This window comes from Vigna unguiculata, chromosome 2, assembly GCF_004118075.2.
Source record: "Vigna unguiculata cultivar IT97K-499-35 chromosome 2, ASM411807v1, whole genome shotgun sequence".
In the NCBI taxonomy this organism is placed as follows: Eukaryota; Viridiplantae; Streptophyta; class Magnoliopsida; order Fabales; family Fabaceae; genus Vigna; species Vigna unguiculata.
In genome coordinates this window covers 30,795,525-30,822,089 of record NC_040280.1, presented here as the reverse complement: position 1 = coordinate 30,822,089, position 26,565 = coordinate 30,795,525, and the positions used below count along the sequence as shown (strand labels likewise).

Genomic DNA, 26,565 nt, shown 5'->3' with positions numbered 1-26,565 from the left:
AGCAGTTTTGGCGCAGATTGTGGGGTGATAACAATGATGAATCATGTATTTCTTTCCATGAAAAGAGACGGGAGGAGTTCATAAAAGAAGTCAAAAAGGGTGAAGAATTTATTCTTGCATTAATTATATTATTCTGTGAAGGATAAAAAAAGAAAAGTTGAAGGGTGAAAAAAGGTTGCGTCAATTAATTATGATTGGGCTCCCAATAATAGAAACTCATTGGATTATGGGGCCAATCTTTTTCCCATTGGGTCCGTTCGTCACGTGATGCGCGCGTGAACCCCGGACCCTGATTCTGTGTTTTCGTTCATTCATTCATTCATTGCCACAGCACAGTGTATTTGTTTTCGACTTTGGAGATATATGCGGATTGATTAAACCCTCAACTTGCACTGCTTTGTCCTTTCCCTTCCATCGCCTGCGTTTATTTTTCACGGATTTAATTTAATCAATAAAATCTTTACTTATTATATTATTATAAGAGTTTTCAACGATTTATTGTTGAATATTCATATATTAATATATTTAATTTGTTGTTATTTTTTTTTTTGAATAAAAATATTATAGAAAGATTTTTAATTATTTTTTTTAACTGGTTTTGGTGCTAAGTGGTCGTTGTGGTTGTGGATAATGAATGCTACAATTTTCAGTTGGGACAATATACACACCCGAACTGATTAGACTTCACACCTCACTTAGTCATGTCTTCCTTCGTAAGAATCTCGTTTCGATTTTATGTGCCCCACCAATTGCATTACGTCTGTCAGTTACTTCTCTCACAGCCATGATATGATAAATAATAGACACTCCGTTATATTAACCATTTCATTCGTATCATTTTTGCGCCAATTTATTTATTTTAAAATAAAAACAAGATATTTATATAATAAAAATAATTTATACAATACATAATTCATATCATTTTCGATTATCGTAATTATTATTATTATTGTTTATGTATTAGTACACATTTGTGTTGTGTGAGTTTTAGATGTCAACGTACATATAATCAAATACACTTCGATATATTTTTTGCTTTCCTTCTATGTTATCATATTTGTTGTCTTGTCTAAATTAACAAAAAAAATGAAATACCAAGTTAAAGACCACTTGAACTTTGGAACCCTAATATCTTTTGTTTAAACAATTAAAAAAAAATATCAACTTTACCATACACAAAGAAAGTGCACTTTAACATCAACTTTAGTATCATCAAGCTGTCGGTGCATAACTTTAGATCTTTTACGCTATATAACTTAGTTCCAACTTATGTGACACTAACAAAATTATTTGGGAATCATGACGCCAAAAAACGAGTCCAAGAAGAAGCAACTAAAGTAAAAGGAATTGTTCTCATCGCTCGTAAATGGACACAATATGCACTATCACAGTATTAACCAGCACCATAATTCTGTGCCCAAATAATATACAAAGTACAGTACCAATTACCGAAACAGAAAAAAACTTTAATCAGAAAGAAAAAATTATTTTGATGGGGCCAACAAAAGTCATCGAAATAGGTATATCACTCAACTGTTTAATTGAAAATAACATCGTGAATATGTGTAATATTACATTCATGCTTTGTCCTTTGTGTTCTTATCACGACAAAAGAGATAAGAAAACAGGATGAAAATGGAACCATTTTTTAATAACACTATGATTTTTGTCAAAAGAAGATGTAAATTGACTTAGGCCAACCAAATTACGATAGGGAGTGTCAACTTACATTATCGTCAATATATATATATATATATATATATATATATATATATATATATATATATATATATATATATATATCTCTAAGGCCAGAAATTTGGGGTGATTCATCTTATAAAAATATCGTAATCTAGTCAGCATCTTCAACGACAACGTATGAACACCAATTACAAGGTTTTTACAAATATGACTTGTTTTTATTTAATAGTTATATTCGTTGTCAAAGATGATCATGCTTCAACAATTAATAGATTGCACCAACGACCACTCTATTCTCTCCCGAAAATCAACATATGACTTATCACGTCGTGTTTTTTTTTTTTTTTTTGAAAATATGTAACTTTAAAAGTGGACTAATTGTGTTTATTTTCTCCTCCTCCCTCGGAAACAAATGATGGTGCTATTTGATTATTGTCTCCTTCGTCCAATTATCTCATCCCTAATCATTATATTGCATTTTCGTACCATAATATAATGTCACCATGATCGAGTTTAAATTCGAGGTTCAAATGTTTCCGGTTACAGTGTTTTTTTTTTTTCTTTGATGTTCCCATTCTAATATTTATTTGTTTATTTTGATTAAGATTATGAGATAAGTTTAATAATATTGCCCATGAAAATAATAATAAATTTTAGGGAAAAAGCAAAAGGGTTAACTGTGTTGCATGGTTGCAAAAGTTGCAAAAGCAATGGTGTGCATGTCCTTCACCTCGGGTTGTGAGTAAACCACATGGATCCTACTTGTCTCACCAATTTCCATGTCCAACTGCTGCCGACGGACACCGAAGCGCACGTGCAGAATGTCTATCCCACGTGTACTTTTTCTTTAAAATTATTCTTTCCAATTTCATCTTATACTATTAACTTTAGAAAAAGCATATATACTAATTAAATAAATACTTAAATGAAAATATAAGTGTTTGCTTGATCTGGTCCACGGTCAAACCTGACTTTCCCTGTAATGATGATGATGATTATCGTAATTATTATACCTAATGAAGCTACCTTCCTCACACTTTCTTAACAAACAAACACACTCATGAGTTTCCCAAGCTTAGATTGTGTGATTCTCCACACGTGCATGTGCAAGAGCACTTAAAGGAACATTTGCAGAGGCAACTTGGTTTATGATACCATGATATTGTAATGCAAGCTAGTTAGTTAGCATTTTTAAAGACGTGGCCATGTGAGCGCCTGAGCTGGTAATCATGTGATTAACGGTTAAACCAATGATTTAATTGGTTGGGTTATATCGTTAATCCATGATTCACTTCATGTTGCCTTGCACGTGCATTGCTTTCTTTCTTTCTCGTACCCATTGCCATTTTCTCTGAAAAAACCTTCACAGGAGCATGAATTGAAGGGTATAATCGGAAATATGAAGGAACAGAAGAGAATATTATTGTGTATTATGGGACATGATGGTGCAATGATTATTTATAAATTTGATGATCTTGTGGTACCTGATTTGTTTATTCGATGCAGCATCAAGGTTGGCTCGCATTAACCCAATCATTTCGCTTCCTGATTCTTCAAATCATGAAAAGGTTCCAATGCGTAGGAATTCGTTTTCCCTTGTGAGAATTCTTTGTTGAATTTATTTTTCTGTTAATATTTTTAAATATATAATTTTTTTTAATATATTAAATGTTAATGGAGAAGATGACCAAAATATTGAACTGGACTGATGGATCACAGGCCCCAAAATAATGGGAAGGCCCACATGGAATTGGTTAGTTGGTGGGTTGTTGAGAGCATGAGAGGGCCACCCTGTTAGGTTTGAATAATGCATAAAGAGGTACTCTATTTGCAGTGTGTCCCCTACTAGGGAAGTTTTTTTTTTTTTACTAAAACGTGGTCTACTTGCATTACCTTATTATAGATACAGATTGGGGCTATTACTTGCTTATTTGCTTTACAATAACTTTTTCTTCTAGGTTACTATTATTGGTGCTACGAGAATATCTATGAATTTCCAAAAGCTTTTTAGTGGTAGGAGATTTAAGAGTTGGAATTTTTTTTTGTCGTCCTTTCTACTATTTTTATTTAAAATGCTTCGAAAGTTTGTATCCTTATAAAAAATAAGATTTTGATATACAAATATTTTAATATACCTATGCCCATGGAAGAATGACGAAGTGGCCAAAGAATATCAATTTTCTTTACATATGGAGATTCTCACATAGATCATATAAAGTATGTGAGTATAGTGTATTATATATGATCGAGATTAGATTAGATAAAGTAGCATCATGTAGTAAAATCATAAATATTCTTTATATACCGAGGTTCTCGCCATCAATGTATGGGGTTAATGTATGTATTATATATGACTGAGATCATTTCCGACTAAATAAAGTGACATCATGTTGATAAGAATATCTCCGTCAAAGCTAATAAGGATCAAGCATAATTAGTAGAGGTAAAGGAGTAAGACAACCTTAACATATTAACATATCACCTAGGTAGTTTAGGTCCAACAAAGTAAAAATTCATATAAACTAACTATAACATTGTTCAAGAGATAAATAATTACATATTTATTATCATCCAACGGACATATCTAACTTTAGCGTTAGAGTATTTTTGTAAACACACCCTTATTGGATTAAAGACATAAAAATTTATACACAATTTGGAATACTTAAAAGCAAAGTAAGAACATCTTGAATTGAACAATATATAAACCTGTACACATTTTGAAATACCTAAAAATAAATAAGGAACATCTCAAATTGAAGACAAAAAATATATAAAGACTTCTTGTGAATTCTTTATGGTGTGATTTTGATTTTGTGAAAACATTTAGTAAATTTCAAAATATCATAACCCTATTCTTAAACTTCCACTCATAACACTTAAAAGATCATAACAAGAAACGTAACTTTATGTTCATAAGTTTAGTTTTTTGTTGACACGCGTTTAAGATTATTGTAAAACTTTGTAAAGGCTGCATGCTTTCTATTATAGCAATGAGCAGAGCACTATTTGTTTTTGTAAAGAATAAAAACAAGCACAAATTGAATGAAAAATATAAGCCATAAAAAAATGTTAAAATAAAATACCGGTTCTCGTGTTTTAGCAGAGACGGTGAAAACCCATTTCATTCTCTTTTTCACTTATTTTATTTTCTTCACTGGTAAAAGTTGGGAACCGCACACAAATGTTAAATTCGAAATATTGGTAAGAAATATTATAATTAAATATTTTTCCCCTTTACCTAACGTTCTTAGTTTGCAAAACAATAAAAGAAATCTGAGGAAAACAAATGTTTGACGTACAAAAAGTAAGAAAGTAGAAACCCTTCTACAAATAATGGTTTATCAAATCAAATGAATCCCAACGAATCTAAAAATAGATTATTATATAAATAATTTGTAATGATTAATCATATAAAAATATTTAGCTATATTTGTTAAAGATAGGACTAAAACTTTTTAAATTATATAACGGATGTCATAGTAACTGCTTCGAAATTTTAGTGAAGGAAATGATTTATTTCAATTAATTTGGATATGCTTTGGATTATAAATGGAAGGAGTTTTTGGTTAGTCTTTTAAAGAAATTAAAGACCATAACTGAATTGTTAAATATGATTTTATACAGTCAACACATTTCTTGGGTCACTTCTATTTATTTTGAAATAATTCTGTGAAATACTTTTTACAAAATGATAATATCAGTTCCAAATTGAATGAGAGATGATTAAAAAAAAAGGTTGGGTAAAAATAAAAACACCCCAAAATGGTTCTTAGATTAAGTGCTTGGATCCAAGTTAATCAAATGATAAACGACTGTTCAACGGAGCTAGTTCTCAAACTCAACTTTCAAGTACTAAGTTAACCTCCTTACTAAACCAAAAAATAGTTTGAGCCCAACTTCTCTGACTATTATCCATTTGGGCCCAACTTCTATGACCATTTGGGCCCGGCACTAAACATAATTCTGAATTGTTTTTTTTTTTATATATATAAGTATATATTAAAAAGTCTTAATTACTCGGATGTACCCATTTTGGTTCGAAAATTTCAAAATGGTACCCACTTTGAACTTTGTGTCAATTTAGTACCCAATTTTGATTATTGCATCAATGTAGTACTTTCCGTTAAGTCTTCACAAATAGCATTAACTACCTTGCCACGTGTCAACATCTGGATTTTTTAATTTTTATTTTTTTAAAATTTTTTTTTGCCACGTGTCAAATCCTTGTTGACACGTGCCACGGTATAAGGTACCTGACAAATGTCATTGTCTTCATTTCAACTTAGTCCCCACATGTGTTTATTTGTTTCAATTTAGTACCCATATATGTTTATTGGTTTCAATTTAGTACCCAATTTATTTGTTTTAATTTTGTCTAAATATTTTTTTACAAAATAGAGAAATATTGTTTCTCCCTTAAGACCAAATTTATTATTTATATAAATGTTATATTTATATTTGTTATTAAAAATGACTTACAATTATGTTATTCATGACTTTTACCATTAACTTTAATATAAATTTTAATACTTAATTTTATAACTCATTTTTAGTAACAAATATCAATATAACATTTATATAAATAATAAATTTTGTCTTAAAAGAGATACAATATTTCTCCATTTAAAAAAACATTTGAATAAAATTCAAACAAATAAATTGGGTACTAAATTGAAACAAATAAACATATATGGATACTAAATTGAAACAAATAGACACGTGTGGATACTAAGTTGAAATGAAGACAATGACACTTGCTAGGTAGACACGTGGCGCTACCGTGTCACTGACAATGTCACGTGTCACATCAAAGATTTGACACGTGGCAATTTAAAAAAAAAATTATAAAAAAATTATAAAAAAATTTTAAAAAAAGTTTAAAAAAATTTTAAAAAAAATTTTAAAAAAATTTTAAAAAAAATTTTAAAAAATTAAAAAATCCAGAGGCTGACACGTGGCAATGTAGTTAACGATATTTGTGAAGACTTAACGGAGGGTACTAATGCAATAATCAAAATTAGATACTAAATTGAGACAAAATTCAAAGTGAGTACCATTTTGAAATTTTCGAACCAAAATGGGTATGATCCCAATAATTAAACCTATTAAAAAATAATGTAGAAGGAAGTTAAACAAAATTAGGTGTTAAAGACTACAAAAGATAGAAGCTAAGCCTTCCAGGTAAAGCATTTTGATCATCATCAACTAAACTAATGTGAATATTATGATACTCTTATGCTATATCTATCTAATATGATGCAACTGAATTATTTTGATGAATCACAACCCAGCACACAACAAACTTTTTTGTTCAATTGAATAGATTTAGTTTAACAATGAAGTGTAATGTGATTGTTTCCTTTATGTGGATTTCTCTTCATTCATGCCAATCAATCCTCCAACGAAAGCCTTGAATGGTGCAGGCCACGAATATGACAATGATCCATCAAGTAATGGAGTGGTTGATGGTTCTACCTCCATCGTGTTGCTCTGAACAACTTTCTGATTAACTCCTCGCATTCTGAACCTAACTTCATTGATGCTATGTTCTTGGGATGTTTGATCCTTCAAATATGGCACCACATATTTTTTCATATCTGGTTCGGAGATTCCGAGATGCTTTCCTGGAACACTTACGAAGTGAACTTTACCAGCTTCATCTAGAGTTCTTAAGCCTATCCAATCCTCAATGTAGAGTTGTGTCTGTGAAGCAGATTAATACAGTAAAACAACTTTAATATTTTTTGCTTATTTGATGCACTATCACTTCCAAGTACATGATATAAGAAAACAAAGTTGAATTAAGGATCATACCGATTGTGGAGGTAAAATTGGGTTGAAGTAGCCATCTGGGTAATATCCAAACCAGGAAGTTTCCTTTGGTATTAGAACAGTGTCGTGCTCAAACTGTTAATGTACAGCATAAGAAGATAATTATGTAACTTTTCCTTATGAAATGAATTAGCTATATTCTACTCACAATATCAACAAAAATAACTTTAGAGGACTTACCATGATAAGTACCAAATTCTGCAAGCTACTGAATCTTTCCTTGTAAGTGGAATTTCTCTTGTCTGGTATTTCATTGTTAAGCACTGGAAGAAATCTACAGTTCTCCAAATACTCAGGTATGGCCTGGAATCAAAGTTTACACCAATTTCAAGGTTTTGAGCAAATTTAAAGCATATGAATAGCTAAGATACATGAAATTGTGTAGCTGAATGGTGAGTAAAAACAACTAGAAGCTCAGCAGTTTATTCCATCGCAGAAAAACATATTTGAGATTGAAAACTAAAAAAAGTAACTAACAAGGATGACTTTTTATCAATCAATTTGCATTTGTTAGATAAATAAACAAGTTATTAGATATCACACAACTTATAAATTATTTAGCACAGTCTAACTCACATTCGGTAATTTAAGATAGCCACTAGGAGCCAAGTGTTCCTGCAATATTTTAAAATTGAGGTAAATCAGAGACAGTAGAGATCTGATAAAAGACAAAAAAAAAAAGGTGGGAATGAATAATACTTGAATATAGCTACTGTAAACCTCTCCCTTGATTAGTTGGTCCGCGAGAATGCAAAAGATACCTGACTGTTGAAACAACACTAAAAATCATTAGAACTAGGCAAAATAGAAGTTTAATATATATTGAATTTTTCTAATTTATTCTTTTGCACATATTAGCAGCATGACCAATACTTTTCAGAGACATGACATCAAGTTCAATGTTGTAAGATGATGCAAGCAACCATAACACGGGGCATTAACTAAACACTAAACAGTGAATCTAAAGCACGCTGTAAAAGGAAGAAGTGCATATATATGGATATAAAACAAGACAAAATGCAAGAGTTTTAAAAATTTATTTGATAACACTATAAAAAGATTAAAATTTACATTGTTTCACTCTCTTTCATGATATCAAAAGATTAAGGAAAGAAAAAAACGACTTTGGGTAACATATATCAATAATAAAATATAGAAAATAAAACAGAAAAAAAATATATGATCCTGTTACATCTTAAGAAACAGTCAATTTTTTTCCACTGTCAATTTAGTGGACAAAATTAACTAAGCTAATATAAACAATTCAATGTCAAGTATTCTCTGATGACTATTCAACAAAGGTCTATTTTCTTTTCCTTTTTGCTTGAGTTTTACTCTTATCTTTTTTGTAATCATCTCTGCTATTGTCCAACAAGTTCAGTAAATAATACACAAGCATTCGAATCCAATTCTAACATTTACACTAACATTCTTTGTATCTCTTCTTGCGACCTTCGAATGAAATAATTGGTGTGGTGACTGATTCAATGGGGTGGTGTCAAGACAAAGGAAATTGATGATATAGCGTATGGTATTTCCAAAGTCAATAGAAGACAGAAATTGTAAAGGTATCTTGCTGGAAAAGAACAATGATACTCACACCACATAGGGGAACTGAAGCAGTACCAGCATGAGGGCCTCCTAAAGAAACGAAGTTTTTCACCTGTTCCAAAAATAAGAAGGAAGAAAGAAGAAATCCCATGAATAAATTGACAAGGATGGGAATTTATAGAGACTAAATATACAGAAAAGAAGAATACAGAGAGAGACAGAGAGGAATACTCATAAATATGAAAGAAAGAAGAGAAGAACAATAAGAAGGAAGAACTAAATTGATACATTTGAAAAGAACATGAATAGCATTTCCATTTCTTATTATTTTGAAACAATGAAAGATGAATAACATTTTGAAAATAAAAGAATAGCATTTCTATTTCTGTCATCATAATAAGAAACAATGAAAGGTTAGACTAAAACTACATAATAAAAGCTCCAATTGTAAATTAAAAAATGCATATGCACATGTATAACAAACCACGAATTTGTCAGAAATAATCTCTCTTCATTTTCTTGGCACCAGTCACTTTTTTTCTTTGAACTGAAACCTTACTTTAAAATAGACAAGTAGTAAAATCATACAATTTGAGTTATTGCCTCTCAATTATGGACCAGACTTCCTAATTTCTCACGTGTATATATCTGATTATGAATATGTGCAAGTACAGTTAAGAGTGAAATATGTAGAAACACAGATAAAGCAATAAGTTACGAAAATTAAAATAAGAATTGCACATCTAAACTTGTGGATTCTTACGGGAGGTCCTCCTTCACAAAATTCCACAACGCCTCGACCAATTAAATTTCCCTGCAAGAAGATAAATTCAAGAATGAATCACAACAGATCTAAAACTATAAAAAAGAATAAAGGTGAAGATTGGATATTGGATATTGGTCATCTGCCGCAGTAGTATATCGATCACTCTTTTCAGTAAATAAGTACATAAACGATGTGAAGCGTTTTTAATACGTTATCACAACTCGAAAACATAGTAAAAAATGTACATAAGTGAGAAGAATAAAGTGAAGATATAATCTTTACCAATCACCATATATTTTGCTAAGGGGACTTGCCTTATTCAAACCTTTGCAGCTGACAATAAACACTTTTTCACATAAAGCAAGCCTTAAAGGACAGACACAACTATGTCAAGGATGTATTTTAACCACAAGGGCTTGTAGTAATGCAGCAAAGAAGGAGGAATAGAAATATATAGGCATTCGAAAGAAGATCACTGATGAAGCTGAATGGTGACTAAGATATATAATTTCATTGGACAAGTTGGAAATTTAATAAAGCTTATGAAACTCTATTCAACTTCAGTTTTTACGACAAACAGACATGGTTCTCTCAAATATAATTTCCCAACTTTGTTGACGCCATCAAAGTTTTTTTTTTTTTTTATAAATGATGTGATGTGATAATGATCAAATGCTTTCCAATATAATAGAGCAATAATCAGCACTCTCTTGCACTTACTACAACAACAAAAGTCTCATCCCACTATGATCCACTTTACATGAACATAACAAGAGAAAAATGAAGAAAATCCCAACTCTCATGCTTTACCTGGGAAAGTCCAACAATGTTGTACCCTTCCTTCAATTCTTTCATTTTCTTCACCTGTACATGTTGGGAAGTGGAGTAGCAAGTTTAAATTCAAAAGCCTAGAAATGTGAAGTGTTATCAGTATCACAACTTAGCAGAAATCCTTTTCTCACCTTTTCACAAACAATATCAGCCTGCATACAAGGAAAAGATGATAAGTTAGAAAATAGTCAATACTTCAAATACCTCCAATACGGCAAATCCTTCTGACCTATTACCTGCTCTTTCAAAGACACAAACCATGAATCCCATGATCCATTGCCAATCTCGCTGAAGAAATAGGGGAACTTTATCAGTGGTGAAATCAACATTACATTACAGTCTACTTTCAGAAGATAAAAAAAGGCAATGGAAGATAGTGGAAAGAAATTCCTTTACAAGAAATTAATACAAAAAGTTATACAAACATACACGCAATATCCTTCAACTCCAGAAAAGCTGCTCAATTCCTCAGTGAATCTTTTCAATCCGCGATTAGAGCACTGATCCCCAATTCCTGCAATCAAGAACCAGTGTAGTCTATAATTCAACTAAAAGGCATGGCATGCCAAAACTAGAATTCAATCACAACCAGGTAAATCAGAGTTCAAGAAAATTCCAATATACAATGCTGAATCCATCTAAAATGAACCAGGTAACTCTAACATTTTTTGGTCAAACGTAATCTAAGACAATTGATTAACTAAAAATAGGGTAGAAAAAAAGAGTGTACAGTGAAAATAGTTTTTTTTTTTTTTAAATATCTACTGATTCGTTAGAATCTCCGGGCGGGCAAAAGGAAGACACTTTCCTCAACCCCATCAAACAAGGACATAACATGAAACGAAAACCTCAACAAAAAAGTAATAAGAATTGGACTCCCTAGTAAGTTCAATCAAGACAAAAAGCAAGAACACCATGTAGTGGTTATATAAACAGATTGAAAAACTGAAAAGAAAAGAAACTTACCATGAATTACAATGAAGGGTATAGAGTGTGAGACGGAGAAGATGAAGGAGGTGAAGATGAAGAAAAAAGATATTGAAGGAAGAGCCATAACGGTATGAACAGAACGAGTGTCCGATTCTGTGAGACTAGGAAAAGGAAGGTTTTTTTTTTCTGTTAGTGAAGGCTACCAGCAACTGCTAACTGCTACTTGTTGGGTTCAGATTGGTAGCGTGCAGCACGAGACAAGAAAGAGATGAAAGGAAGCTAAAAGGGTTTTAATTTAAATATCTTTATTTTAAAAAATATTAATTTATATTTTATTTTTTTTAAACAGCATGTATATTATTATATAAGAGATAATCTTAAAATTAAGGATGACAAAAATATTTACGTTTGCGGATATATGGGGATAAAATTCATAGTCGATAGTCAGTAACCATTGGTATTTATTATTTGCAGGTAGTGGATAGCGGATATTTTATTATCCGTTTATAAATGGGTTGAGTGCGGGTATCATACTATTTGGTATTCGTTACCTGCACAAAATTAAAATTAAAATTTAATTTATATTTTATTAAGTTAAAATTAATATTAAAAGTATATTTTATTATGTCAAATTTAATTATAATTATAATTTTATTTTTTTAATTTTTATATTAATTTTTTTATAAAATATATATTTTTTAAATATTTGCGGGTATCAGGTATCCATGGATACCCGCAAGTTTTAAAAATATCCGCGAATATTTTTTAAGCGGATACCTGACGAGTAAACGGACGAGTAATGGGCGAATTTTTTTTTTGCGGGTCAGATTGCAGGTAGGCACTATCCGTACTCGACACGATCCATTGTCATCCCTACTTAAAACTGTGATATGTGTTGACAAAAAGTACGCAATTAACGTGTATTTAGAATAAATGATTTGTTTGCCTTTTTTTAATATGATTTTTATTATGATTCGTTGTTTGTAATTATGAATTGCAATATTTTCTGAAAAAATATTAAAAATAATCTGTTATTTTAAACCCAAAACTTTTAAAAGACTTTAGAACGAAGACAATGAAACTTTTCTTTGAAATAATAGTTACAAAATATGTATATTTTAATGTTATAAAATAGTATGATTTGAAATAAAATAAAACTAGTGAAATTTCATTCATTGAAAAAAGGAAAGTTGTGTTATGAGCTGGAATGGATAGACAACTTTTTTGTTAAGTTCATAAATGACAAAGGAGGAATTAAGTGAGTAGCACACAGATAATTAAATGCTATTTACACTGATTTGTTTGACTTATGATGAAAAAAATGGGGAGAAAAATTCAATGTGAATGGATTAAATGAACACAATAGGAATTAGTACCAACCACCAAATGTTTTATTTATCTGGGTGGTTGGTTGGTCTATGTTGGCAGATATGACATTTAACAAACAATAAATAAAACACTCATAGGAACCAGATTGATACATAAATCCTTAAATATATTAATTTAATAGTTTTTTATTTATTTATCTAATCTGTGGATGTTTTATAAAATAATTTGTATTAACAAGACCAAGGCAACACAAATAATTTGTCGATATAATGAAGGAGTATTTTCAGTGTTAAATTTTGATATGAAAATTTTAGGAGCCAAAACTTGATGTACAATAACAAAGTATTTTTGGTTTGGGCTTTGGTAACTTAAATGGGCCTTTATGAAAGCTAGGGCTTGGAATTGGACTCCAAAGCTTATTATTCAAAGCAGTTTCTTCTCTCTACACTAGTCCCACACCACTCTCTTTTCACTTTTATTTCAGATTCATGGCCTTGTTTTGAAATAAACAATCTAAAATACAAATTTGTATTATAAAGTGTACATTCTAAAATATTTTGAAATTATGCATTCCGAAACTAAAATATGAAAATGCTAAACTAAAAAATAAAATTGAAAATTGAAAATACATGCAAGTTGAAATTATAGAATTGCAGGAAGAAGCAGCCATTATTCAAATATTAATTCAACACGATTCCCTATTACCTACCTCCGTCTTTTTGTCTTATTGTTACGGATTCACAAAAGTGTTCCCTACCCTAAGTATGTATAAATTGGCTTCTATTTTCATCATTCTCATTGAGTGTAGTGTAATCTCGCTTCTTTCATTTCCTCGTCAGTAATGAGATAAATGATCAATTTTATTATTTTACTCGTAGACCACACTGTCAATTTAATCAACATCCAGATTTTTTTTATAGTCCTTGACTGTATAAAAAGTCATCAAATAATCTCCTGCTACTAAGTTCTGTGGGATCATTTTATCACTAAAATATATAAGTTCAAGAACCAACTTTGATCTTGAACCAGTGATGATTGTGCCATTTAGTAGTAAAGTTCAAGGAATTGATATGTTTTTAATTTCTGACTTAGACATAAAATTGAAATATATCTAATCATCTTTTAATTATGTATTTTGATTTAAGTATAAATATTTAAATTGGAATTTATCGAATCATGTAAATATCTTAAACGTCAACCCAACACGTTATTTAAAACGATTGAACAAAAATCATACCGAGAATTAGAAAAACTATTTTATTTATTTTTAGAATTTGAGAATTAGACTTAATCAAAATTCGAAACATATCCGATTTCAATTTTACATTCAAGAAATTAAAGAGATATTTAATCCTAATATTCAAATATTAATATGAGTACGTTTTTAGAATTGAGCAAGTGAATGAATTAGTAAACATAAATTCTCCCACTCAAGAATCGAATTGATGATTTCCTTGTGAAGTAATATATATATATATATATATATATATATATATATATATATATATATATATATATATATATATATATATATATAAAAGAACAATATTTTAATTAAGATATACAAAGATGAAGTAAGAAGTATCGCGGAAGAAATAAATGGTAAGAGGAGAAAATGATGTCATTCAATATCGTACACTGAGTGCTAGGTTTCTTCTGACGTGAGACAAGAGGAAAATATATTTAACTGGGAAGTGTAACAGGAAAAGCTAGAAGATAAATATAAGAGATATTACGTAACTAAGGAATAATGTTGAAAAAGTCTATTACTGTCTGCCAGAAATCTGTCTAACTATGCAATAACTGCCCTTCTTTCTGATGGTTATTCCTGGCGGCAACACGAATCTTTGTGCTTATAAGCAATAACATTGCCATCACAAAAACAAACATGCTGAATCCAATAACTGCACAACCCAACAATAACATCGTTAAGAAAATCGAAAACTAAAGAGTGATGATCTGAAGAAACAGTGATGTCAAAACTATTCATTCCAAATTTTCAACAAGGGGAAAGCAAGAAAAAAAAAATAGTTTATAGTTTACCTGTGTTACGCGATGTGTGGGAACCTCTAGCACCGTTTGTTGTTCCCCTGTCTTGAGGTTCACGCATGTCCCATGTTAATCTAAGACCGAGTTTACTGTCCGAGAGATAAGGGCTATATGCAAAAGGAATGGCAACGGTTTTAAGTCCTGCACATGAACCTGGCACAGGTAGTGCAGGGTCAACTGTGTAGACATGATAACTAGCAGCACTTAAACATGGAATCTCCAGGAAAGGAGGTGGGAGGGTGGTGGAGCAATTGAGGTATGTGTAGTTTTTCAGAGCATAAAAATAGTGGAAGGGGGTGAGGGAGAGATTGAGGTTCAGAAAGACACGATGGACACATTTTTTGGGGTCAAGGAGGTGAATGTTTCTGGTGTCGTACGTGATAGACTTCACTTCTAAATCTCCATAAGATGGAAAGTGGATGGTGGTGAGGTTATCTCTGCAAAGAAGCTCAAAACCAGAAGGGGACTCACAGTGCTGGTGCTGATCTTTTATCTGATATGGATAGTGGATGTCAGGACCTGAATCTCCACACTTTGTTGGTTGGACGAACCTTGCATGGGTCACCTCAAGAACAGAGCTTTGCAAGAAGAGAACACAGAAGACGAAGAGGATGATGAATCCACCCATCAGTTGAGACTGCAGAGGATGCTGGGTCAAGTTTACCAAGGGAATAGAATATAGGAGGCGTTTTATTTTTCTATGTTAATGATGAAGTGTACGTGGTAGGTGGGGACGAAGACCAAGATAAACAAATGGATCTAGACTTTGTAAAGAAACTTCAGCCGCCTAGAAGAACTTTGCAAAAAGAATTAAAAGCATTGGTTTCTTGCAGGCTTCAACAAGCTTCTGATGGGGGTAATGTAAGCAATTTGTAAAGGAGCGAACAGGTAGAATAAACTTTTCAAAAGTCACATCAAGTGTCCGAACTTCAATTGTTGACCAATTCATCGTACTTCTTCCACTATTTTAACTAAATTTTTCTGGCTAATTTGCTTGACTTGGAGTAGTCATCTTCGTCAACGGTTTTGGACAGCATGCAGTTTAGGAATGTTCATGTTAGGTCACTTAATAATGACTACCGTATAAACCAACCAATCGGCTGAAGATAATGGTATCCAAATAAAAAATTTTGGATGAATTATTTGATTAATAGAACTGATTATATGGAAGAACTCAGGGGGTGCCTGTTTGAAGAAGAAAGAATGGGGAAAACCAAGACTAATGTAAAATTAATTTAAGCACTCAACAACGTGTTTCTTACGAATGAGCAAGTCGTATATGTCTACATACTTACCAAGAATCTATCTTTATAGCAGTTGTCATTGTAAAAGAAAAATAGAGCATCCAGCTTTGCGTGACACTTTCAACTGATGAAATTTTCATTCATATAAGGAGCAAACACAAGGTTTACATTAATCAGTCATTTTGTGCGTTACAGAAAAGATGGATTGGGAAAGGAATCACTGAATCAGATTTAACAGTATACCTGAACATTTTTGTCTGTACTCCTAACCAGTCTATTTTGACACGTACAGGACATTATACAACAGATTATGGTCTTTGTTCTACAAAGCATGCATTATGAGTCTTAAATATTCCAGTTGGGAAACTCGTTGCACTGAAGGTAGGATCATACATAGGTACAAGCCAAGAGAACAAAGAAAGAATATAAAGAAAAGGTAAACCAACTAAAATCATAGGTTCTCCCGCGCCAGCCGAACTGGTTTTTCCTTTAGAAAAGCAACATCACCGTTTGGTGCTGTTAGCAAATGGTGATTAGGCTCATCCTCTTCACTGTCAGTGGATGCAGAATGACCATCCGATCCTGATCCATCATCATCTGCAATGGCAGAAATTTAGATTCTTCCTCACATGGTTTAGTTAAAATCAGGTACGGAACAAGGAAGCAGACTCCATTATACTACAAGATCCAATGAACAATGCAACAATAGAATTTCTATTATAGTAAAACACACCACAAGTTGTTGCTGGACATAAAAGGAATTCAAAAGCAAATTCTTCAATAATTAATCAAAGTGTTTTAAAAAATAAAATATGTGTCCATGGATATTTTCACAAGGGAAGAAATAAAGCCCCATTTACTTCTTGGTTGATGATGAAGTGCATACTTTCTTCAACCTTTTTTACACAAGTATTAAAATGGACGTTTTATGATAATGCATACTAGGCTTACATATAGTGGTGGATTAAGAAAAGAAAATAGTGAGGACAAGAGACTAATCTATATTTTCATCAAAAAATGCTTTTACAAAATACATACTATAATGATAAACAAAATCCAAAATACCTAAGCTCTTAAAAATTATAATTGCTCTTTACACATACCTCCCTATCTTGAGAATGTTGTATGATATTATTGTCAATATTATTAAAATATTTTGAGAGATTACTCTCCATGTGTAACAGATACTTTCCTTCTTGGATAGCCAATAAAACAAGATGAAATGAAACATAGGATCTATGTGGACGAGTTTCTTCATGAGTACTTCTAGCAAAGAAAATTCGAAATTTACTCCAAAGAGTTTTAAATTCATCAAATAAATGAATTACTCTGTTGAATTACTTCGTCCAAATACAAGGTAAGCATAAGCTAATTAGTAGAAACTTTTTCATATAGTTTTAATTTGAACATAAGTTAACTTGTAGATGTTCTCGCATAGCTTCTAAGTTTTTGTTTAGAACTTATACATAAGCTAATTTTAGATTTTAGAAACCCATAAAATGTGAATCAGTTTGGACCTTATAATCCTAACATCTTACCAGAAAATGCAAGACGTTCCGGGTGATGTCTAACTGCAGCAACCTGGAGGTTTTCTGGCAGAAGACAATTGCAGAAAGAACCTAAAAGATTAAATCACACATGATTAGATGAGAACAAAACTAGTCTCCATAATCAGCAGATTCATAAAATGAAACCCCATGTAAGCATGCTTGTTTCCCTTGTCCTCATATAACCCATTTCAGCTGTAATGTGAAATTCACATCTATGCAACCTGGACCGTATGCTACACATGGGCATTACTAATGCAAATCAAATTGCGATTTACAACAAGAATAAGAAAGCAGAAAGATTCCCACCTATACGAGCCATACGATTTACCCATCCTGGGATAGAACTTCCTGTTAGATGCTGGCAAACTTCATCTGTAAAATGGTTGCAGTTTTTGGCAATAAGATGATAAGTGTCTCCATGATATTTTGCTGAAAGGCGCTCTATGAATGATCGAAATTCTGAATTAGACATATCAGTGCTGCCCAACAACACTGATCGTCTGAAGATGAAGCCAGGGCAGCTTCTAGGCTCCACTTCAAACACACCACTACTTGAATATTCATGTGCTCCAAATCCATATTCAATATCATGCACTGTTCATGAAAAAAATAAGCTTTAAAGTTGTTGCAAGATGGTATTCAACAACAAAAATGGAACTAATGAAAAACAAAACAGGACCAATATTCATGTACAAGCTCCTTGTCAACAATTCGTTCAGGGCCAGCTTACAAACTAAATTCAAAATCGAACAGGTAACCAAGTTTGTTCACAGTATCAAAAAGCACATTTTAGATATAAAAAATAAACAACAGCAGCAATCAAACATGAGCAGAAAAAAGAAGGAAGGTAAAGTCACTTAGTCTTGTCCTCCTTTAAACTATTAATTTACACATTCGTGAAACCATCGATACTCTATACATAACGTGTTACGCTTTTTGCATGATGACCTGGTCGAAAATAGCACATACATCAGTGTTCAGCATTCACCCTATGGCTCATAAATTCATCACTGACAGACTTTAAGTACATAAAACTAGGTGAGGAGGAGAAAGAGAAATGGTTGAAAATACAAGGATGAAAATCAGAGAGGAATAAAGAGAGAACATGACAGCAAAATAAACAAATTAATTATTCAGTAAAAAAATTTAAGGAGCCAAAGTAACGGCTGCTTGGTACATCACCATGCGTTCCAAATCGTAGAATAATACAATACACAATGCAGGCTAATAACGTACTCTCTAACACCTGCCGCGTTTCAGGTTGAATGCACACAGCAACTTCATTTATTATATAACAACTTCATTTAGAATTACCCTTTATTTCTCTTCTTTTAATAAGCAAACATTCTTAGCAATGATAAACTGTAAATTCATGGTCGGAAAATCGGCAAATTTTACGTGGCTCGCCGAAAGCCTAACACAACCCTTCTCCTTAACTGTTAGTCTAAAGAAATGAAGAAAGAAGAAGGGAGACCTATAAAGACTTTGAAGAAGCCGTCAAAGAAAACCTCATGCTAAACAATGATTCTCAAACTTTGGTTTTCAACTGAGACGAATGGTGACATGTAATCTAATACGGCGGGACAAGTTCTTTGCTGTAATAAACTGTAGATTAAAGTAATTCTCTCATTCATTAGTGGTAACCTTCAACCCAGCTAAAATTTGCAATATCCCGCGGCGTCCCAGAATAAGCATAGACAAGAAAAATAACAGAAAAAAAGATCCATATAAAGAAAGATAGGAAAAGAACTGGAAAGAAAATATAAGGAAAACAGACACAAACCTTGAATACCCGAATGAAATATTCCAAGACCAAGCACGTAAAGATAATTGTTTATGGGAGTAAGATCATATACATTGAGATACACCGAAGTACGAGTAGTATTATTCTCTCTATCTCGTTCTCTTTCCGAGCTTGAAGTTGTACTCAACGGAAACCACCGCATTGTGGCCGTGGACGGTGTCCTCCTTCCTCCCCCCTTCTCCAATTACAAATCACAACCCCATCCCCTTGCCGTTAAAAACCTGCAGAAGCATCAATTAATCAAAAGAAAGAGATTCAATTCAATGTTCCCAGAAATTCTGCGGTGGAAATATAAAAGTAAGAATTCAATTTGATGAAATACACACATATTTGGAATGTGAAATGAAAAAAGTGAGCATTGAAGGTGTGTAGAGCAGGATCGCTGAAAAGAAACCCACGAAAGGGAAGAAAAACTTACGTAGGAATGGGGATTGAAAAATTGAAGAAGAATTGGGAATGAAAGTTGAAGATGGAAATTTTGGTGCTTGAAATTAGGTTGGTTTTGGGTTTAGTGGCTTCGCCGTCATTATTTGAGTTCACACTGCAACTATATTATTCTCATAACAATAATCACAGTTGGGTTTGTCTGAATTTATTACTGTGGATAATAAGATTTGTAATTATAACTTTTTTATTTTTCTTTCAGACTTTAGTCCAATAGTCAACAATTAGATTCTTGTGTCGTCAGATCTTGTTAACAGATATAATTAAATTTAATATTTACTAATCCTTTACTTGTTGATCATTTTTCTATAATTAAAATTTTATAATGAGTAAGTATTTTTTATATATAAAAAATATATTTTGAATTTAAAAAAAGAGAGGTATTTGCTCTATGATATATGTCGTTATTTTTAACCGTTTAGCTGTTTCTTTCAATAACTATAAAAATTAAGTTTAGAATAATAAATAAAGCATTAATTTGAAATAAATTGATAATTAAAAAAAAACAGATAAATGAAGGTGAAAGAGATACTTTATAATGGTTAACTAAAACTTTTTTTAATAATTGTAATTGCTCTGTTGTATAAATACGGTATATAATATAATTTTTCGATTTAAAAAATAAATAAAATTACCGACCCATGTTGCAACCCTGACCTTTATGGAACTAATATAAAGAATGATTTTTATAAGCATGTCTACTTTAGCTCAAGAGTAAAGGTGTAGTAATCTATAAGTTAAACTTTTCAAACTAAGGTTTAGAAAAAGAAAAAGGGGATTTTTTGTATTCTTAAAATGGAACTAGAAACTATTCTTCAAGAAAATAATAATTTCTAATTTCTAACAAGAAATGAGAGCAACCTTTGAGAAAATCCAAGAACCTAAAAATGGAAGGAAGAAAGAGAACGAGAAAGAGGTGATGAATAGAAAAATGTATAAAAAAAGATTTAAAAAATGAAAATTACAGAAGTTTTAGTTTCTACAAATAAAAAGTGAGTGGCTTCTTCAACCATAACAATAATTGTCATTTTTACATGCTAGATCACACTGCTAATAGTTTCAAATATTTAATAATATCATGTCATTGGTGTTTACACATTAATGTTCTAAGTTGAATTAAAAATAGGAATGATAATGGATTTAGGATGGTACATGTATATAAACTACCCACTTCCTTTAAAAAAGTTTCCTCATTCTTCCACTTATTTATAGTAAAATTTTAAAAATAGTATTCGATTTTAAAAAAAATATAAAACTAAATAAAAAAAATGATTTTTACATAGTTTTGTGGAATGAAAATTGCAAGGCATGGAGCACCATTTTGGTTAGGAAATAATTGAAGGTTAATAATGAGGTATTGAATTTTCTTTTTTATGGATGAAGAAGCTCTGAAATCTCACATGATGTTGTCGTTCTCTGGTTGGGAGAAGAAGCCAACCCACTCCAAGTTATTCGCCATGTTGACTCCAAATTCAGTGGCAGAACTTATTCAATTTCAATTTACAATGCCAAAAACAAAATAAATACAGACACAGTTGCAGTCTCATTCATGGAATAATCTCTGTAATAAATAAAAGATTTGCTGTAACACTAAATAAGTTGATCATGAAAACGATGGAAACAAAAATTCAATATTAACTAAATTCACATCCAAAATGACCTGCATCTAACCAATCAAACACTTGGTTCAGCGTTTATACGTTAATAGAAAACAAAACACAAGTAACTATCAGCTTCTTTCACGTCCAACACTTTAGTCTGACAGGACATATACATTACGTATTTTTTGTCTGACATGTACAAGTGAAAAATAAGATTTACTATTTTTATTCTAAGAAACCAATTTTTCAAATTTGAATTTGAATGATACCGGATTAGATGATTAAAAACTGAATTTTAAACCTAGTGAGATTTACATTTACATACCAGTTGTAAATTTGATTTTTTGATTTTATCTCTAATCAATATGAAATTTTCAACACATCTCATTTCAATGTATACACTCTCTCGTGTCAAGGTATATACATCTCTCGTGTCTATATCCGTGTTCGTGTCTGGACTTCATAGTTCAAAGATAAAACTAAATATTAATGGATAATCCAATATCAGGAAACAATAAACTCAATAAATAACAAACTTTGATCTAGAATAGACTCTAAATCATGGTTCTAATACCATTTTAAGAAGTGTGAAGTAAAATTTACACTCATATAATAATTTGGCCTTATCTCTATTCGATGAACTTCAAGAGTACTTGATGGTAAAATGCACACACTACACTTATGCTACTGACACTAATGCTACGGTATCTTGTGGAAATATCATTTCTTCAGAGAATTTGTTGTTTTTTGGGAGAAGGGAATGTTACACAATGGATGAACAATCATTTTGCTTGGCTGAAGTTGGTACCTACACAATCAAATTTCCACTGCAAAGGCGTGATCAGTAAACCAGGAACAGGTGAACAAGTGTGAGAGTTACGCATGCTACATTCCAACGTTGCTGTTAAAGATCTCAGTTTCATTACTCAACAAATTGCGTATCAGTATCTATTGTGTATGGTTATCTCTCTCAGGTATCAACTTGTTGCTCAAATTTGAGAAGAATTAAAGTAGTATAGTGACATGCATTTTAGATTTGAGTGCTTTAATTGCTGATACAGTTGATATCTTCTATGTTGATGACATTATGGTACAGGGAAGATGACTTGCCATCAAGTTTGGAAACCATGTTATGTGCACATAATCCACCGTAACGCTTCTCCACACAAGCAATGCAGATATTTATGATCTTTTTGAACATTGAATCTTCTTGGAGAAGTGGTTGCTCTACAAACTCAACTAGAGGCATCCACTGCATAAAACATCACATCAATTATTCTGAATTAGCAAAACAAAAAACCAGGATTGGGACAAGTATGCCATCAGTTTGTGATTTTACTAACTTTCGCAGCTTCAATTTCAGGATCATCAACAATGATCTCAACTGACAGGGGTCTTAACATGCAGATGAAGAACAAATCTGACTTCTCAAACGCCACCTTGTGTGCGTGTCTGCAATTTGTGATGCAATCAATCAAACTTTGTTGGTTATGAAAATCACAAGAATCATTCGAAGTTATTTAAACTTTCTAAGATTACATAAAAGTGAGTGTGGATCATGCTCTTACCTGAATGCTATGACTTCAATGAACTCGGTACAAATCTGCAACATGGGGAAAAGGCAGTAAAAGAAAACACTGATTTAAGCAATGATGCTATATTATGCAGCATGAACAAATTCAATATTCTCACCCCAGTTTCTTCCTTCACTTCTCTTACGGCTCCTGCATATATCTCCTCTGACTGCCAAAAGTTAAGACTGGTAAAAACATTTTTATTTCTGAAGCATTTAAGAAACTTGGGTGAAGTGAAACTTAACTACCTGTAGAACAAAACCAGTTGGTATCTTCCAAAGACCACGATTTGCAGGAGCACAGTACTTCTCTTGGACTACAAGCACCTTCAAAAATTTATAAGATGAAACTATCTCAATGCAAGTGCTTAAATAAATTAACTTAGCTCATATAGAAGGAAAAAATCAACTAAAGTTTGCTTTCTATGTTTTTTGATTCAGTGTCATTTACATGAGTTTGATGTTAGTACCTCATTTCTGTGATTTATGACAAATCCCCCAACTCCTACATGATGTGATGCATTGAATGGAAGCATGCAAGGTCCTTCAGGAATCCAGTATGTTAACATCACATATCCTGGTTCCGCATGGTGGTATCCAAAGCCTTCCTGAGAGAAGAGGCATAGGTTCAACAACTCTTCTATAATTAATAGCACAGTAAGAACTGAATATATGACAAAACACTTTCATAGCCAATTAGTTATGTTACCTTAATAGCTATTGGAACAAGTTCAGACTTCTCTATAGGCAATTTAAGCCAAATCCCCTTCTTTCCCTGCAATCATCACATAACCCTATGTCAATACTTCATGCCTTTCATTCCCCAGTTACACTATATATAAACTTCTCTTGTTGTTATAGTTAAAAGAAGCTAATTTCAGAGGAATTGACAACATTTTCTCTGCTAGATGTTCCAGGAACATGACAGAGATTTTACCATCTTTTTCCAATGAGAAAGAGAAAAACGCAGAATAGCTGCGAAGTTAGTGGGGTCGTCTGGTAACCCATCTGAATCAACTACAATCCCTTCATACACATCATCAAACGCATCAAGTACTTTCAGGTTTCTGTAAACCAAGCTAGAAGTTGAGCCATTTATGCCATTCATATGATGGAAACTCGTTTCTGCAGCAAGATTATCTCGACCAACTAAACTGATGACATCTCTATGAGTCATGTAAATGTTATTCAAGGCTTCATAGTTCCTTAGAAATAACCCTGACATTGAACATAGCAGAGTAAAAAACCCAGCACCAATTATTATCAAAATGTAAATTATAGACACACCATAATGAATGAAGCATATAAAATTATGTATACGAAACAACCTCAAATTATACTAATCATGCATGTTTTTATCCGTACACATACAAAAACTGAAGAACCAATAGAAAGAAAAGCCTGAGTGAGGCTTTATTTGGTGTTACCTCCGAAACAGTTGAGCTGTCTGGAGAATCTAACGCTGCTGAAATTAGAGAGCAAAGATGAATAGATTCTTGTTCTTCCCGCATTTACAATCTCAGAAATGCACGCAGAAGTGGAAGAGAATGAACTCAGCTCCATCAATATCAAAAGTCGCAAGCTTGATAAGAAGTGAAAATTCCAAACTTTAGTCTTAAAAGAGCATCAGATTGAAATGATTTACGGTGCTTGGTAGTGTTCTCTGACTTCAATCCCATGTTTGAGTTAAGAAGCTTGATAATCCAACTGGGCACGCAATAAAGGCAAGGTGATTCACGACAGCATTATCCCACACTGGAATATGCTAGTAGCCACCGCCACGCAAAATTTTAGAACAATGTTAAACTGTTGGTGTCGGTTTAAAATATTGTATCCACAAAGCCTAAAGTCACATGAAAACTTGACCGACCAAAAAAATGAATTTATCATTTTGTAGCAAATGAAGAGAAGGAGGGAAACGAGTCATCCAATAAAAGATGACAGTGAAGTCACTTTCTTTTGGAAGGACAGGAAGTAGGTACTGTTGTGCAGGAACCGATGTTGTTGTTGTTGAAACTTTTAAGGTATTTTCTTTTATATATTTGGTAAAAACGTTGTTGGAAGGTCTAGTCATGGAGCAACTGCACGTGTTTAGAATATGAAATTTTAATGTCATTCTCAGCCAAAGTGAAATGATCTCATGAATTGCTATTTGAAAAGAACAAATACAATTGAATTTATTAGGAAGAAAGAGATGAAAGTGGTGCATTTACCTTGTTAGTAAGACCTTTAATGTAAAAAGAAATGATGTTATAAGAAATAGAGAGATATTTAGTTGAAATAGTATATTTATGTGATAGAAATCGAAAAATAATATAGTGAATAAAAATATCTATTTTATCTCCTAATTTAACAACATAATATTACAATAATATCAACCCATAAAAGTTATTAACTGATGTGTCGCTACTTCAATTAATGTCATTAGGTATTCGTATCTAATACTTAATACTTATCGATAAAATATATAATTTATATTGCAATAATTTTTTATAATAATATTAATTTATGATTTTTTATGTTAATAATTTATATATATATAATTTTAATTTGGATTCACACAATAATAATCATATATTTATCATATTTTTAAAGAATTATTGTCTATTTTTTGATATACATGTATCACGTATCGTTTCTTAATACTTTTAAAATAAACATATCGATGTATTATATATATATATATATATATATATATATATATATATATATAGCATCAATATACGTCTATCTATATATGTATAACAATCATATCACCCGATTAATAGTTATATCACTCTCATTAATTTTTAATTTTGAAACTTTTAATTGAGTTTTTATTACAGTGTTGTGGTGTAATAAGTACTAAAAAAGATTATATTTTTAATTACATTCCTATTATTTAATTATTTTGTTAATCGAGTCGTGGGATTGTTTGTTATCTTTTTTGTCTTCTTATTTAGTTGTCGTCAACTAACAAAAAATTAGAATAACTTAACTATAAATTTTGAGTACCAAATTTTGAGTACCAATCTAGTGTATGCAATTGTTTACATCATATAATAAAAAAAAAAGAAAAAAAAATCAGCCCACAGTAATCCTTATTTCATTTGAGAATAAAATATTATGAATTAGAAAAATAATTTTATTTAAATGACTGTTTATTATGTTAAAACTACAAAATAGTTCTTTTAATTTTTTAATTCCTTAACCTACACTTAATATGCGCTTAAAAAAAGATAATTAAACTTATATGATAATCGATTGGAATCCTAATTGATCACAGGATTTGTCACTTTCAGTCCTTTATTGAATATAATGATGATACCAAACAGTTGGAAAAAAAATGCAACGACTTGATCTAAAACTTAATCGGTG

The 26,565-nt window shown here is 31.6% G+C and overlaps 4 protein-coding genes across 5 annotated transcripts; all 4 read right to left on the bottom strand.

Moving 5' to 3' along the window:
- Positions 1 to 6,811: 6,811 nt before the first annotated feature.
- On the bottom strand, positions 6,812 to 11,878 carry LOC114173446 (palmitoyl-protein thioesterase 1-like). Its single transcript, XM_028057855.1, has 12 exons — positions 11,651 to 11,878; positions 11,114 to 11,198; positions 10,921 to 10,972; positions 10,816 to 10,836; positions 10,664 to 10,717; positions 9,851 to 9,901; positions 9,137 to 9,199; positions 8,236 to 8,301; positions 8,113 to 8,151; positions 7,717 to 7,839; positions 7,519 to 7,611; positions 6,812 to 7,407 (listed from the first exon to the last, which is right to left on the bottom strand). The coding sequence occupies exons 1-12, from the start codon at positions 11,736 to 11,738 to the stop codon at positions 7,066 to 7,068; spliced, it is 1,077 nt and encodes a 358-aa protein (XP_027913656.1). The 5' UTR covers positions 11,739 to 11,878; the 3' UTR covers positions 6,812 to 7,065.
- A 2,661-nt stretch (positions 11,879 to 14,539) lies between these two features.
- On the bottom strand, positions 14,540 to 15,821 carry LOC114173448. Its single transcript, XM_028057857.1, has 2 exons — positions 14,987 to 15,821; positions 14,540 to 14,847 (listed from the first exon to the last, which is right to left on the bottom strand). Exons 1-2 carry the CDS (start codon positions 15,618 to 15,620, stop codon positions 14,732 to 14,734), a joined length of 750 nt encoding a protein of 249 aa, XP_027913658.1. The 5' UTR covers positions 15,621 to 15,821; the 3' UTR covers positions 14,540 to 14,731.
- Positions 15,822 to 16,348: 527 nt separating this feature from the next.
- LOC114173449 (deSI-like protein At4g17486) lies at positions 16,349 to 20,160 on the bottom strand. 2 transcript variants are annotated; one of them, XM_028057858.1, is made up of 5 exons: positions 20,009 to 20,160; positions 19,570 to 19,811; positions 18,093 to 18,380; positions 17,775 to 17,855; positions 16,349 to 16,833 (listed from the first exon to the last, which is right to left on the bottom strand). In XM_028057858.1, the coding sequence occupies exons 2-5, from the start codon at positions 19,730 to 19,732 to the stop codon at positions 16,688 to 16,690; spliced, it is 678 nt and encodes a 225-aa protein (XP_027913659.1). In that variant the 5' UTR covers positions 19,733 to 19,811; positions 20,009 to 20,160; the 3' UTR covers positions 16,349 to 16,687. The 2 variants fall into 2 exon arrangements, with proteins under 2 accessions (XP_027913659.1, XP_027913661.1); XM_028057860.1 differs by having other exon boundaries at positions 19,917 to 20,142.
- A 1,979-nt stretch (positions 20,161 to 22,139) lies between these two features.
- LOC114173445 (nudix hydrolase 8-like) lies at positions 22,140 to 25,042 on the bottom strand. The gene is made up of 9 exons (XM_028057854.1): positions 24,636 to 25,042; positions 24,146 to 24,426; positions 23,918 to 23,983; positions 23,679 to 23,816; positions 23,458 to 23,535; positions 23,328 to 23,378; positions 23,204 to 23,238; positions 22,979 to 23,087; positions 22,140 to 22,887 (listed from the first exon to the last, which is right to left on the bottom strand). Exons 1-9 carry the CDS (start codon positions 24,769 to 24,771, stop codon positions 22,681 to 22,683), a joined length of 1,101 nt encoding a protein of 366 aa, XP_027913655.1. The 5' UTR covers positions 24,772 to 25,042; the 3' UTR covers positions 22,140 to 22,680.
- Between the last annotated feature and the right edge of the window lie 1,523 nt (positions 25,043 to 26,565).

Bases quoted from the DNA above. Each gene is read 5' to 3' on its own strand.
- LOC114173448 (XM_028057857.1), bottom strand. From the start codon at position 15,620: ATGGGTGGATTCATCATCCTCTTCGTCTTCTGTGTTCTCTTCTTGCAA. The intron at 14,848-14,986 runs GTAAACTATAAA...TGGGTTGTGCAG, and splicing joins CCACACATCGCGTAACACAG to TTATTGGATTCAGCATGTTT.
- LOC114173449 (XM_028057858.1), bottom strand. From the start codon at position 19,732: ATGCGGTGGTTTCCGTTGAGTACAACTTCAAGCTCGGAAAGAGAACGA. The intron at 18,381-19,569 runs GTTTGTGTCTGT...TTTCATGAACAG, and splicing joins ATTTCATTCGGGTATTCAAG to TGCATGATATTGAATATGGA. The intron at 16,834-17,774 runs GTAAGATGTTAG...CTGCCATTGCAG, and splicing joins GGAACGTCTTGCATTTTCTG to ATGATGATGGATCAGGATCG.
- LOC114173445 (XM_028057854.1), bottom strand. From the start codon at position 24,771: ATGGAGCTGAGTTCATTCTCTTCCACTTCTGCGTGCATTTCTGAGATT. The intron at 24,427-24,635 runs GTAACACCAAAT...GTTCAATGTCAG, and splicing joins ACAGCTCAACTGTTTCGGAG to GGTTATTTCTAAGGAACTAT. The intron at 23,984-24,145 runs GTAAAATCTCTG...TGATGATTGCAG, and splicing joins TTTCTCATTGGAAAAAGATG to GGAAAGAAGGGGATTTGGCT.
- LOC114173446 (XM_028057855.1), bottom strand. From the start codon at position 11,738: ATGGCTCTTCCTTCAATATCTTTTTTCTTCATCTTCACCTCCTTCATC. The intron at 7,840-8,112 runs GTGAGTTAGACT...CTTTGATTCCAG, and splicing joins GCTATCTTAAATTACCGAAT to GCCATACCTGAGTATTTGGA. The intron at 7,612-7,716 runs GTAAGTCCTCTA...GTACATTAACAG, and splicing joins AGAATTTGGTACTTATCATG to TTTGAGCACGACACTGTTCT.